General features: G+C 41.8%; 1 protein-coding gene across 1 annotated transcript; it reads right to left on the reverse strand.

Moving 5' to 3' along the window:
* Positions 1 to 9,640: 9,640 nt before the first annotated feature.
* Positions 9,641 to 10,585, reverse strand: LOC138301575 (olfactory receptor 6M1-like). Its single transcript, XM_069242092.1, has one exon. It carries the CDS (start codon positions 10,583 to 10,585, stop codon positions 9,641 to 9,643), a length of 945 nt encoding a protein of 314 aa, XP_069098193.1.
* Positions 10,586 to 15,000: the final 4,415 nt, after the last annotated feature.

Consider the following 15,000-nt stretch of genomic DNA (forward strand, 5'->3'; position numbering starts at 1 on the left):
GCCCTCGGAGGGAACGCTAGGGCTTCCCATGAGGGCCGGTAGCAGGACGTAATGGTTACGTCCTGGGCACCCGAGCAGTGCTGCCCAGGACATAACCGTTACGTCCTGGGCACCCAAGGGGTTAAAGAATCTTGTGCTCACGTAATCAAAAACATTTAAAAACACATTTTCTTTGTAAAAAATAACGACCTACAGTGTTGTATCATCCAGTTTGACATTTATTATCTCATATACATTTCATAGTGTGATATTATGTGACTGATATTTCTACTCCATTATGTGGAACTCCAATGGTATACTAAGGATATATTTCATATACTGCCTGTGAGTTCATTATATTATGTTCCTTCAGTTGGTACACGTTTATTTAAGGATTAGGTGAAAACTGATAAGTTATTGCTGCCCTCCTTGAACTGAGATGTGCTTGAATTTTATAGAATGGTCATGACAAAAACTCAGGAATGTTCCCTTCTTACATAAACAGTAAGAACTTTGCAAATGCCATTTTGTAAGATTCTGATGCCTGGTACTCGTGGTTCTTCTTTGCCTGAAATCCCTCCATCTGAAATTAGGCATTACAAAGTCTTCGAGCTCATTTCTTAAAATGCTCAGAAAAAAAACGCGTTGAGTTTAAAGAACATCCGGCTTCTCCTTCATTCTTTATTGATTCAACTGCCTCAGTGTATTTTAAATTCATCTTGATCTTTTATTATTTGAATTTGTATGTACTGTGTTTAGGTCTAAGAAATTCTGAAGTAAAATCCATTTATGGATGGTTAGTCTTTAGGTCCTTGTTCTTAAAACCGGTTTCACATTTTTTTCTACAGGTCTAGCATGGTCAGAATGAATAATGGATCCTGGTGCATGCCCTTCACATTGATTAAACCATGTAACCTTTTTATTTCAGAGTCACATTGATGACATTTCACTTTTACTGAGGGAAGGCCCCTGTACCTCTTTGTTATCTCTCTCTCTCTCTCTCTCTCTTTCTCTCTCTCTCTCTCTATATATATATATATATATAAATATATATATATATATATATATGTATATATATATATATATACTTATATATAAGGCCTATCCAGTCTTTGTCTTATTTGTGGTGGGTTGTCTACCATAAGCCTCCTCTCTTTTTTCTCCTTGCCCCTCTTCTTATTAACAAGTTAGTTTGTTTTCTGCTAGCAGTGAGCTGCATACTTTTAAAAAACCCTAACCCCTACCCCGTCTATAACCAGCTATAACTACACCTAGCTATAACCTAGAACAATGTACCCTACCTGTAATTTAATACAGTTGACATTCCTGAAACATGCCTTAAGTACCTCTCTCGAACAATATACCCTTGAACTTCTATCCCTGCCTTTACAACATCATATTTACTCCTGTATATATCCTAGTAATAAAGCCTCTAAATGAGGGCTTTATTTACAGATGGACAAGGTTGTACAGCAACAAACAAAGCAGAGATATCTCAGCCTTTCATCCTTCTGAGGTTGATAAAATGAGTACCATTGAGTTGGGCAACAATAAACATCTGTTATTCAGGGCCAAGATGCCCATGGGTGAACATGCGCTGTACAAATACACATTATGTTATGTTAAGCTGTATTAAGTGTGCATTAACATTGAGTGAACTTTGTATATGGCACATGGGATATCTGCTAGTTTTGCCCCACATCCGCCCAACCTTAAATAAGACTTTAGTCCCTCTAAGTTTCAGTGTACACTATAATGCTGGCATGTTCTATACTGTAGTACTTCACCTTCATCTTAATCCTCATACCTGTAAACTTTACTACACCTTAATAAGTATACTATTGCCTACTACTATCACTACCTGTACCCTAGTACCTCTACCCTTTACTTTATCCTAGTCCTTCTACCATGTCTTGGATCCTAGTTTGTCTACTCAACCTATACCTTTTCACATTTAGACCTTGAGAGAAAACAGGGCTGATTGCAGTGGCCCCCTTATTTTTTGCTTCCATTTTTCACTTTTTACTGGGTTTTTCCTGACTCGAAAGGTGCCCTGGGTACTCCTAACAAGTCCCAGGGCCTGTGCTCTGTATAAAATCAGTATGCAAATTAGGCTAATTATAATTGGCTAAGTCAACCTACCTATAAGTCCCTAGTATATGGTAGAGCATGTAGGTTTCGGAACCCCAGCATAGGTGGTGCCCCCATAGGTGCACTGCTGAGGTGCCCATTGTCACTTTAAAAGCAGGCCTGCCTTGCTGGCTGCTTTTAAGTTAAAGTTACATGCAAATTCGATTTTGAAATTTAAAGTAGTCTTAATCTACCTTATTTTTACACATGTCACCACTAAGGTGTGCCCTATGTGCCCCTATGGCAGGATGCCATGTAACTATAAGCAGGGACCTTAAATCTTTAAAGCCCTGGTGAGGTAAAACAGCCACATTTGTTTTTCCCTCATTGTGGAGCATGGCCTCCACAGGCTAGAATGGGGAAACTTTATTTTAATTTCTAAAGTCCCCTCAAGTAACAGATACCTTAAGTTTTTTATTAAATTAATTGTTATAATAAATCCCACAACTTACAATTGTTGGAATTGATTTAACTTGTTCAGGTAAAGCATTTTAAACTTTACCAGAATAGTTGGCAACTTCAGCCCTGCAGTGTTTTGCTTTTTTGCTCTGATTGGCCAGCCTCTGGCAGCCTTGATGATGTGTGAAGTGGCCTGGTTCAACACAAAGGGGGTTATTCTAACTTTGGAGGAGGTGTTAATCCGTCCCAAAAGTGACGGAAAAGTGACGGATTTACCACCAGCTGTATTACGAGTCCATTATATCCTATGGAACTCGTAATACGGCTGGTGGTATATCCGTCACTTTACCGTCACTTTTGGGACGGATTAACACTCCTCCAAAGTTAGAATAACCCCCAAAGAGATGTGCCTGTGGGAAGAGATCTTCCCTCAGCAGATGGAGAAGCTGGAAAGGGGAGGGCTGCCAAAATGGTCTTCAAAGGCAGGGAAGGACATTTGGAGCAAACCAGCACCTCCCTTACATCCTGAAAGCCAGACAATTAGGTGCCCCCCTGACTTGATTAGGATAGGGCAGGAGAAGAGTGTGTTTAAGATTTTTTGCCACACCAATAGGTAGGCTCAGCTAAATGTAACCTCAAAAAATCACTTTCAGCCATGATGGATTTTTACAGAATGTTGTTCCTTGGGATTGATTTTTGTCACATTTCCCAGGAAGTGGTCATCACAGGGGGAAGAACCCTGCACCTGATTGGAGAACCAGGACCGCCCTGTTTTTCACCCAGGAGCAAGGATAAAACTGGTAGGCCTGCACCCACATCTCAGATCCCCTAACCAGGAAGAACTACAGGAGAAGAAGGACTGCCCTGCTGGACCCCTGACCTGCACCTGGACCTGGACACTGCACTCTGGAGGACTGCACCAGCTGCACACTTGGCTCCACCACAAGAAGGACTTTGCCTGGCTTCAACTGGTTCAAGGAGGGACTCCCTGTTTACTACAGGTGAAAACTTGCTAACTAGAGTCCCCTGCACCAACTCCTGAAGTAACTGACCAGCTGACCACTGTCCAGTGGGAAAAAAGAGTGTGCGCCAGGTGCATTCTGGGAGTTGTAGTCCGCACCCTCAAGAAGCATCTCAGAGCGTCTGAAACCTTGGGGTGAGCTGTGGACCTCAAAAGAACCTGAAAAGAAGGTCTGGAAGAAGTTCCAAAAGTTTGGAGAACTTTTGAAAAAAAGTTCCATAAAGGGACCGACCCGCCGCGGCAACTCTAGCCGGCTTGCCTCAACTGCGACCTGGCCTGACTTGCAGGTTCGTCCCGGTGAAGAAAATTTCCAAAAAAGTGACTACGTCCGGGCTTCTTCGCAGTGGGCCTTAAACTTTGACTTTGCCGCGGTCGAGGTGCGACCAGATGACCAGATTAGCGCTATTAATTTCTAAGAGCTAAAAAGCATCAATGCTTTAAAAATTCATATCTCCAGTTCTCCTGATCCGATTTTATTTGTTTTGGTGTCATTTTAAAGATAAAAATATAATCTATTTATTATAAATTGGTGTTGGATTTTTATTGTGTTTTGTGTTTTACTTATTTACTGTTTGTGACTTTTAAATGCTTTACACATATGTCTCCTAAGTTAAGCCTTGTCGCTCATTGTCAAGCTACCAAGGGTTGAGCTGGGTTTAATTTATTGAGACCTAACTGGACCTACATGGAGGTTAGTGGCCTATTGCTAAGTGTAGGTACTTACCTGCCCTCACCAATAACCCATTTTTCCAATTTTGGAATTTTGCCTTTGTGTAGCATATTATCTCTTCCTCAGTTCACACCTTAGTACCACCACCCCACATATGCCCAAGTAGTTTAACTCAACCCGTTCCATTACTTCTGCCATTTTTCTGCTTATCAGATGATCATTTTCCTTTCCCCTCACCATTTTCTGATTTGTTTGGTTGACATTTCTGAGATGTGTTTTGAAGAAAGAGCTTTCCCTGCGGTATGACATTTCACCAGCCTTGGATGATGAGGATGGTGAAAAAAACTGGCTTGTCTCTGAAAGGTCTGCACATATTTACCGTCACTGATTCATGTTGCCATCCACAGTTCACAGAAGTAACTTTGGAATAACAATTGTGGTTAAATGGGTTGAACAAACATAAACATAAAACTTTAACCTGCTTAACTTAGATGAATAGATTCAGAGTTGTGTAGGTATGACGTTTCAGACATTTCTAAGAGCAAAAATGACTGCAAACACTGCATGAGGATCAAGCTTGAATGCTTCATTTCGAAAAAAAAAAAACATGTTTCTGAGGCACAAATCTCAGGCAGGTGTAGGAGGCTAGCCTGGTTTGTAGTGGTTATCTTGAGTACTCACACCTTATACCAGGTCCAGTTATCCCTTATTAGTGAAGTGTTCTAGCAGCTTAGGCTGATAGAGTTAGCTACAGCAGAGCAGCTTAGGCTGAACTAGGAGACATGCAAAGCTCATGCAATACAATTTATAGTTACACAGTACTTATACACAAGTAAAGACAATACTCAGTGTTACCAAAAAAAAAGGTATTTATTTGGGTGGCACAGTACCAAAAATATCTAGGAGACAATACTTCTTCTGGAGGTAAGTATTATACACAATATATACACTAGACACCAACATTAGACAGGTAAATAGTCATAGAACAATACAAACAATAGGAAATGCTATAGAATACAATGGAAGAAAATAGGTCTAGGGGCAACACAAGCCATATGCTGAGAAAGTGGAATGCGAATCACGAATTCCCCTAGACAAGTGTAGTTTGTGCAGAATCGCTGGGAGAGTAAGAACACAGCAAAGGTAAGTAAATTGCCCCACCCCAGAGCCTAGAAAAGCAGGAGTAAAGTACTGCAAGTTTCCTTAGGAGACACTACACCTCGTGATTGGGATTTTGCAGCAACCAACCAAGTCTGCAAACAACAACTGCTAGATTCTTGGACCTGAATACCTGCAAAGGAAGTGGACCAAGTCCAGAAGTTGAAAGATGTTCCAGGAAGGACAGGAGCCCCTGCCAACCCAAAAGAGGGTGCAAAAGAAGAGTCCCCGGTTAGTCGAAGACTGCAGGAATGCACCCTAGGAAGATGTCAGTGGCTTCCTGCATGATGCAAAGGATGTCCCATGATGTGAAGATTGTTGCAGACATGACTTTGTGTTGGAAGTCGCCAACAAGCCTTGGCTACGACAAAAGTGTTTTTTGCATCAAAATGGCACTGGATGGACCCAGGAGGGACCTGGGGGCCTCAACCCTGTGTGAGGAGTAAGAGGGGGCTCTCAGCACTATAGAGAGCTCTAAGGGTGCCAGCCAGCACCCCCAGGATTCACAGGATATGGAGACAAAGGAAGAGTAAAATATGGTCGATGCAGCACAACAAAAGAAGGTCCCACGCCGCCGGAGAACAACTCAGCGAGTTGAGCGTCGCAGAATGCAGTGCAGGGGACCTGGGCCAGGCTGTGCATGAAGGAATTTTGCAAATAGTGCACAGAGGCCTCAGGAGGTGAAGAAGATGCAGTACATAGGGGTACCGTCGCTCTCAGGCAAGGCAAGGTCGTACCTCCTCCAAATTGCATCAGCTGGACCTCAGGAAAGTCTATTTTGATGATGTCCACCCTCTGTGTCCTTAGGAGCACGCTGGTCACTGTTAGAGAAGTCCAAGGGTACTGGTCATCGTCTTGGGAGGTGCCTGCTGGAGCAGGAGAGTGACTCAGTCACTCCACAGGAGAGTTCTTCGGCCCTTCTGGTGCAGGATGAAGAAAGGGAGTCCCCAGAGCTTGCACACCATAGAAACTGTTGCAGTTGCTGACTTGGAGCTGAGATTGCAGAAGAAACGTATCTCTTGTAGATAAATTGAGGCAATTACAGCGTTTCTTGGTGCAGGCTGCGGTTGATTTCAGGTCAGAGGATGCTGAAGTAGTTGCAGAGGATTCCTGAAGGAAACTTGCAAGCAGAATCTGAGGAGACCCAAAAAAGCCCTGAGAGGGGATTGGCTACCTTATCAGGTATGGGCCTAGCAGGAGGGGTCTCTGACGTCACCTGCTGGCACTGGCCATTCAGAGCCCTCCAGAGTGCCCCCACACCATGCAAAGCAAGTTGGATGAAGTCTGGGACACACTGGAGGAGCTCTGGGCACCACCCCTGGGGTGGTGATGGACAGGGGGGTGGTCACTCCCATTTCCTATGTCCAGTTTCGCACCAGAGCAGGTGACAAGGGGTCCCGGAACTGGTGTATGCAAGGAGGGCACCATCTGTGCCCTTCAAAGCATTCCCAGAGGCTGGGGTGGCTACCCCTCCCCAGCCTGTAACACCTATTTCCAAAGGGAGAGGGTGTAACACCCTGCTCTCAGAGGAAATGCTCTGTTCTGCCTTCCTGGGACTGGGCTGCCCAGACCCCAGGAGGGCAGAACCCTATCTGTGAGGTGGCAGCAGCTGTAGCTGCAGTGCAAGCCTCAGAGAGCTGGTTTGGCAATACTGGGGGTCCATGGTGTAGCCCCCGGGACGCATGGAATTGGCTCCCCAGTAACAGATTTGGAATGGGGAGACAATTTTATGATCTTAGACATGTTACATGGCCATATTCGGAGTTACCATTGTGAAACTACATATAGGTATTGACCGATATATAGTGCACACGTGTAATGGCGTCCCGCACTCACAAAGTCCCGGGAAATGGCCCTGAACTATGTGGGAGCACCTTTGCTAGTGAAAGGGTGCCCTCACACTTAGTAACTTTGCACCTAACCTTCAGCAAGTGAAGGTTAGACATATAGGTGACTTATAAGTTACTTAAGTGCAGTGAAAATGGCTGTGAAATAACATGTGCGTTATTTCACGCAGGCTGCAATGGCAGGCCTGTGGAAGGGTTTGTCTGAGCTCCCTATGGGTGGCAAAAGAAATGCTGACGCCCCTATGGATCTCCTGATACCCAATGCCCTGGGTACCTAGGTACCATATACTAAGAACTTATAATGGGGGTCCAGTGTGCCAATTGAAATTGATGAATGAAGTCACTAGCCTACAAGTGACAAATTTAAAAGCAGAGCGAGCATAAGGACTGAGGTTCTGATTAGCAGAACCTCAGTGACACAGTTAAGCACTATATAGACACACACATTAGGCCATAAACTATGAGCACTGGGGTCCTGACCAGTAGGATCCCAGTGAGACAGGCAAAACATACTGAGATACAGGTAAAAATGGGGGTAACATGCCAAGGAAGATGATACTTTCCTACAGCAGGTAAACCGAAAAAGTGAATCTCTTGTATTGTTACATAATGTTGCAGCATACACCTGACACAGTAAATTTGTATATGTTTAGAGTATGTATCAATCCCATTTTCTAGATTATTTTAGATTATTTATTCAAACTTGTGATGTTTTATATTCACTGCCATAATACCTACAATTCCATGAAAACATATACATTTATTCCTAAAAATAACTGTTAAATGAAATGCCAATAAATAAGATTCTAAAAGACTAAGAACATGAATTAATCTTCTTTACTGTAAGCAGGAAATAAACACTGGGGAATATAAAACAGAGTGACAAGTACGTAAGACATGCGCTATATTACTTATGAGTTCAGTTAGTGCAGACTCCTAATAGAATTTCAAAGGTATGAATACATATAATTTGCTAGAATCCTTAAAATGTCCCTGTTTCGTTTTGAAGTTCCCCTTATCACAACATAATCACATTTCTATGAACCATTCCTCCAAAGACTTCCAAAATCTTAAGTTTGTCATTTATTTACTAGTATAACTTGTAGAATCAAAAATCTTATGTGCTTTGGAAAGGTGTCCTAGAATGAAGATAATGAAGAATCAATTAATGCCTTAATGTTGAAAAGAGCAATATTTACAATCTTTTGACCGTGGAGCACTTATGCTATCATCTAACAAGTGGCAGTCAACTTTGCAGAAGCAGCATTTGTTAACATTTTGTAGATCTTAGTAGTACTTTCTTAATCAAGCCCAATGTGTCTGTCAAAGTTATAAGAAATTTATTTTTGCTGTTATGAGTGGCACATTAAGATATTCATTACGACTCGCGGATGGCGGTTGGCTGCCAATGCACCTCATAACAACTCTGGCGGTCAGGCCACCAGAGAACCGCCAGCTCCACCAGGATCAGAGATCCCAGCATTCTGGAGGTGGCGGTGGTCCTAATTTGCCAGGGCAGCGCTGCAAGCAGCGCAGCCCTGGGGTTTATGACCCCCTTCTCATCCTGCGGTTTCATGGTGGTTCCACAGCCATGAAAATGCTGGCAGAGACCGGGTGCAGGGAACCCCGGGGGGGCCCTGCAGTGCCATGCACTTTGCATGGCCAGTGCAGCCCCCCCTTGACCAGTACCATCAGCAGACAGTGAACATTGGAAGGTGCTGGTGCATGCTGCGCTCTACATCATTGCTGCCGGCTCAATTACAAGCTGAAGATAATGCTGTAGCCTCCCACTAGGCCAATGGGCAGAAACTCAGGTTTCTGCCCGCTGACCTAGCATGAAACTCCTAATGGGGGCTGGTGGGGAGGTAGCCTGTGTACCGGCAATCTCCCCATTGGATGTTTGGCGGACAGTGTAAAACGTCTGCCGAACTCATAATGAGCCCCTAACTCTTACATATTGTGCTTAAATCATCTTGTAAGGTATTTATTTCGACATTCCAATTATGAGGTGTTCATATATCTTTTTTTTCATATTTGCTTAGAAATGTCATTTAATAAACATTGAAAGACTTTTTAAGATATTCATTTCTTTATATTTGTTTGGTCTTCCTCCTATAGTTCTATGCTGTTGAATTATAGTTTAACATATTATATGTGTCCTTTACTCTTTTTTATACATACATGTTATACATAAAATGCTTTACTCTTGATCCATGAATTCCTCTGTAGGAATTTTTTATGATTCTCAATGGATTTCCTGAATAGTGGTTTTACGTAAAAGTATTCTCTTCTGTAGTAACAGAGAGTAATTTCAAAATGTTTATTATTGTGGTAAGATGTATTTATGAATTGTTCCACTAGGCCACTGCCCATCCTTCTTTAGGAAAGACGAACTGGTATTCACTTTATTAACCCTTTGCTCCAATAAAATACATTTTATGAATCCCTTTTTTTTTTACCTAGACGTTTTTTCAAGATATTTTTAAAGTTTTGGTTCCTGAAACTGTATATCAAGGGATTGAGCATTGGTGTCACAGCACAGTAAAAAACAGTAATTACTTTATCCAAATCTAATGAGCTCCTTGCATTTGGTCTTACATATGTAAAAATAACAGTCCCATAATATATAAAAACAACAGTGAAGTGGGAAGCACAGGTGGAAAAGGTTTTACTTCTCCCTGTGAGAGATGGAATTCTGCATATCGTTCTTATAATTAGAATATATGAAACAACAACTATGAAGAAAGTTCCCAAAATCAATATGGCTGCAGTAATAAAATTTAACTTTTCTAGAGCATAGGTATTTGAGCAAGAGAGTTGCATGAGTGGTGATATGTCACAAAATGCATGGTTAATGATTCGGGAGCCACAGAATGGTAATCTGGATATGAAAACAGTTGGCATCATAACGCTCACAAAACCACTGATCCAGCACCCTAAAAGTAACCGAGTGCAGGCTCTCTTGTTCATAAGAAGAGGGTATCGTAATGGATTGCAAATGGCCATATAACGATCACAAGCCATTGCTGACAACAGAAAGTGTTCTGTGACTCCAACTGCAAGGAAAATATAGAGTTGTGCCATGCAGCCAGAGAAGGAAATGTGTGCTCCGTGGAGGGCGAGGGCTTCCAGGATTGTGGGCCCTGTAGTGGAAACTAAACAGATGTCTAAACAGGAAAGGTTACTGAGGAAGAAGTACATGGGTGTGTGTAGGAGACTGCCCATGAAAATAACTAGGAGAATGCCTAGGTTTGCAGTCAGTGCGATGATGTAGACAAACAAAAATGCCATGAAGAGGGGAAGCTGAAGGTTCAAAGGGGCATAGAATCCAAGGATGACAAATTGTTTTGCAGAGCTTTGATTTTCCTTATTCATGTTCATGTTCTTGCTTTTTGTCCTGGAACAAAACATATATAAATAGTATTACCCTTTACCTAATCATCTTGGAGGTTATCTGGATGCCCATATATGCATTCCAAATTGCCAATATTTATCAGATTATAGAGTTCTATTCATTGGACTTTGAGCTGTTTTTTAAATATGTCATAACTTACCAGGCTAGGGATGTGGAATTTCTTGTAGCAAATAATAAGACTACGAAAAATTAATAATTTAGAGAAATGCCTGAATATTAAACTTTTTTGTGATGTCAATGTGGGACTAATACAACAGGAATGGCTGTGAATAAAATGCAAAGTTGTTTCAAGAGAGCTTTATCTGATCACAAACCTCACTGACAGCTGCCTCTATGGAAAATCGAAGGTCTGATAGGAACAAATGTCCCATGAACTTGTTGATATAGCATGTTGAGAATTCAAGAGTAAATAAATGTATGATTATTTTACTTAAGATAAGACGAGAAGAGCCTTTTCCCAATAGATATTTAGAAAATTCTAGAAAGTACTAAAATTGAGGAAAAAGTGAGAGAGTAAACTAAATGTGAGAGCACAAGCATCTATGTGACACCGATTGCTAACCTAACAGGATGTAGACACTGCTGTCTGAAGATAGATTGCAGGACAAACATTTGAAGTAAAAGAACTGTGATTTCTAAAACCTTTAAAAACGTGTCCATAAATGTAACCCAATTCATATCAAAGGGTCACATAGTTCGGTTCACTTAAACTACAATTTATGGCAATATGACCCTCTAAGAAAATGCTGGTTCTCATCAGGATCAGCCAAATTAAAGGACACCTGATAACAAGGAGACCAACACCCATGTGAATTCGCCAAATATGTGTAGTCAGAGATGTACTTACAAGGGGCCTGGACAACCCCGCCAATGTCTTCACAAAATGGGATGGAAAGGAGAAGAAACCAATTGAAGAACTGTCTGATCCCACTATGTTATACTCCTGATAGTGCTGATGGGAGCCACTCCAAGCTGCAATACATTGGATTTACAACCGAGGATCACTGGTGTGCCCAACATACAAGGTATTCTTTCCATTGTGCAGATCTCCGGAGTGGCTCCTGTCAGCTATATCCATGTTGACTGTAGTTTAAATATGCACCATTGGTTCATTTAGGTCGCTTACAATGACAATATAGGGAGTCATTTTTTGAAATATCTTTGATTTTGTTTCAATGTATGGTTTGGTGGGTTGCAGTTATTTTTGGGCATCTTCTCCTGAAATGTTTTGTTGTTTGTATGTTTTATCATTTAAATACAATTCTGACTTGATTATCAAAGGGGCTCCATTTGTTCATTTACACATAGCAATAAGGATGCAAATGGCAGCCAGCATCAAATGTTCTGTCATTTGCTATTTCCACAAGAATGTAATTTTCACACTTTGCATTTTGAGTGCTAATCAGAGTGAGAATGTCACTGTGTGAAAACTGTGGTTGTTGATTGGGAGGGGCGTAAGACTTTCCCAAACACCAGTTACAATCTTTGTCAGGATGAACTACACAAATTACTAAATTAGCCTGTGCTTAACCCTCTCACATCTTGACACAAAAGCAGTCAAACTTAACTAAAATATCAAAGCGCCAATCATTAATATCTAGTTGCGCAAAACTGGGGCAAAGTCGAAAGGTAATAACAACTACAGTAGAGCATGATTTGGATACACAAATTGGATTGAGCCCGGTATCTGCTTACTACTGGACTTTTTAGAGAAAAAAGGCCTGAGAAGGTGAAGTTCAGAGGTGCAAGGCAGCATGCTGTTTCCGAGGAGAAGATTTCATCATCAGTGAGCTGCTGGGTGAAGACCCAGTTACACTTTCTACGATCTGGCTTAGTCTCTGTTTTGGAAGTCGAAAATCTCCAGTAGGATAGAGCTGCAGGGTGTATCTAACAAGGGCTCCATGAGGCCCAATACCCTTCCAGAGAGGAGCTGCTGGACAGGATTTGCTGCCATAGAGAAGCGCGTAGCAAGAGCTTGTATGAAATCAGGCCAACTGGCGATCCACCTTTCGTGGATTGGCAAGCACATAAGTCTTCGTCTCTTCTTCGTTGTCAAGGAAATTTTGACAAAAAAGTTTCTAATTCCCCAGTTCTGAATTTGAACTATGTGGGATCCCCTAGCACCACTTCTGGGGGAAGGGAGCAAGAGTGAATGGGCACCACTTGCAGGGTCAGGACCCACTCAGACTGGGCCTATGTGTGGGTTTAAAATGATTGGAGTTTTTCCTCTCCCTGGGGTTCGGGTCAGGAGGCCAGTCACCTAGCCTTTGGTGTCACGTTGGTAGTCCTAGGTTCAAGTAGAAAAGCAGATATCATGAAGCAAGGCAGTCCTCTGAGGATGCAGTGCGGGTTTCAAGCAGAAGGCAGTTCTCTTGAAGCAGCAGGGCAGGCCACCAAGGCAGACCTCTGAGAGTCCTTCACAGATCCAGAAGTTAACTGAAGTGTGGATCTGAGGGTCCTAATTTAATACTGGGTGCCAGCTTTGAAGTCGAAGGAATGTCAAGTGTTTTCCCCCACAGAAGTGTCTGGAATTTCCTGACTTCCACCTGTAGCCTCTAGTCCCATGATGTCTGGAGTCAAAAAAGGCTATTGTGAATTTTTTTAGATGTGTGCTGAGGCAGTGTCTTTGAAATGCAAATGCAGCTGTGCACAGCTCTGCTCCACCCATGCTACTAGGATGTCTCCCATTCTACTAACCTCCAGTCCTTTTATTGTGTGACTTTCTGGGAAGAATATACAATGGTCAACTACACCTAATCGTGTCACCCAGGGTACACGCTGCAGGCACCAATTAGTTGGCACAAGAAAATTCCAACTTTCTAAAAGTGTTATTTTCAGAATTGGGACTTAAAGTCCAAATTTTAAGCTACAGTTTTTTAGATACCAAACATGAAATTGTGACCTGTCCCCAAACAAAAGTTATCACTTATTTAATTAAATAAAGTAACACAATGTTATCACATGGAACGTCATCTCACAATAGTGGTAAATTAACTTAAGAATTTTTCAATATCAAACATGTAAAACTTAAAAGTAAATGTCCAAATTTTTTAATACTTTGTATCTTACCATATGGTTTGTTTAGATCATACCTTAGGAGTTTCAATATGTATTAAAAAGGGAATGTTAGGTCTGGGAAGGTGTTTATTTTGCAATGTCAAATTGTCAGTTCAAAACTGCACACAGGCTGTAAGAGCACACCAGGCACACGTTTTAAGGTACTGCTTAAGTGGGTGCCACAATAAGTGCTGCAAGCCTACTAGAGGCATTTAGTTTATCAGCCCTGGTTGTATGGGTATATTTTAGGGACTGAGCACAAGCACCAATGCACTGGTTAGCAGTGGTAAAGTACAAGGAGGCCTAAGGCTAAAACACACAAATTCAGAAAATGGGAAAGGAGAAGGCAAACGTTTTGGTGGAAGATCACCCTAAGGCTGAAAGGTCTAACAGACTGCATTTGCTATGTTTGACCGTAAAACTGGCACACTCATACAAACACTTGCTGAATAAGAGAACATTTCAGAAAGAGGACGCAAAGAAAAGGTCAGAGTGATAATCCTGGAAATAAACTAGTAATGTTGGTCCAAATTGGTTGGTTTGTGTCTTCTAGTGTACAGAGGCCACAGAAAACAGTTGAGTTTCAAGACCTAAAACATAATTGAGCAGGATATAAACTTGGGATGTTGTGCAATATGGCTTACCAATGGAAGATGCATGGGTGTGTGCAAGGCTGGGAGGGCCTCTGGCATTGGTTCAGGATCAATGCCCATTACATCCTCAAGGCGTGCACCTACTGAAGAGGCAGATCCAGTCCTGGCTCAGACCACTATACCAGAGGGTCCTGGCAATTATCTGGCCCAAACTAAATAATCAGTTGCAGGAGTGTGTTCTGCTTTATGTCCTATACTTTGTCATGCACAGGTAGGTCTGCTTTGGGTGGTTAATTTAAAATGGATGTTTTGAATACATCTTAGAATATCACACAAAGGGCTGTTTTACAGTACTGAACACTTGCTGTGAGCACATAGTTTCCAGAGAAGTAATTCCCACATTCTTTTTTGTTTAAAGGAAGTTCCACTATGTTCTTGTGAACAGGATACATCACCATCAACCTCTGACATTTCTAGCTGATGCTCTGCAAATTAAAGATTAATTCACAAAAAATCCATGCCACACAATTGTATGGTGACAAATCCCATTCACTGTAAGGCTGTCAAATAAAGAAGCAATGTCTGCTAAGGGATCTCCACATTTATATTATCACAAGACACATGTTAACATTGAGAATGCCTTCAATGGTGTATGTACAACAAAGCATTTTGTGTAAGTGGTGAACATGTTTAAAAATTAGAACAGACAAAAGGAGGTGGGGGCAGTCATC

Source organism: Pleurodeles waltl, chromosome 6 (genome assembly GCF_031143425.1).
Source record: "Pleurodeles waltl isolate 20211129_DDA chromosome 6, aPleWal1.hap1.20221129, whole genome shotgun sequence".
Taxonomy (NCBI): domain Eukaryota; kingdom Metazoa; phylum Chordata; class Amphibia; order Caudata; family Salamandridae; genus Pleurodeles; species Pleurodeles waltl.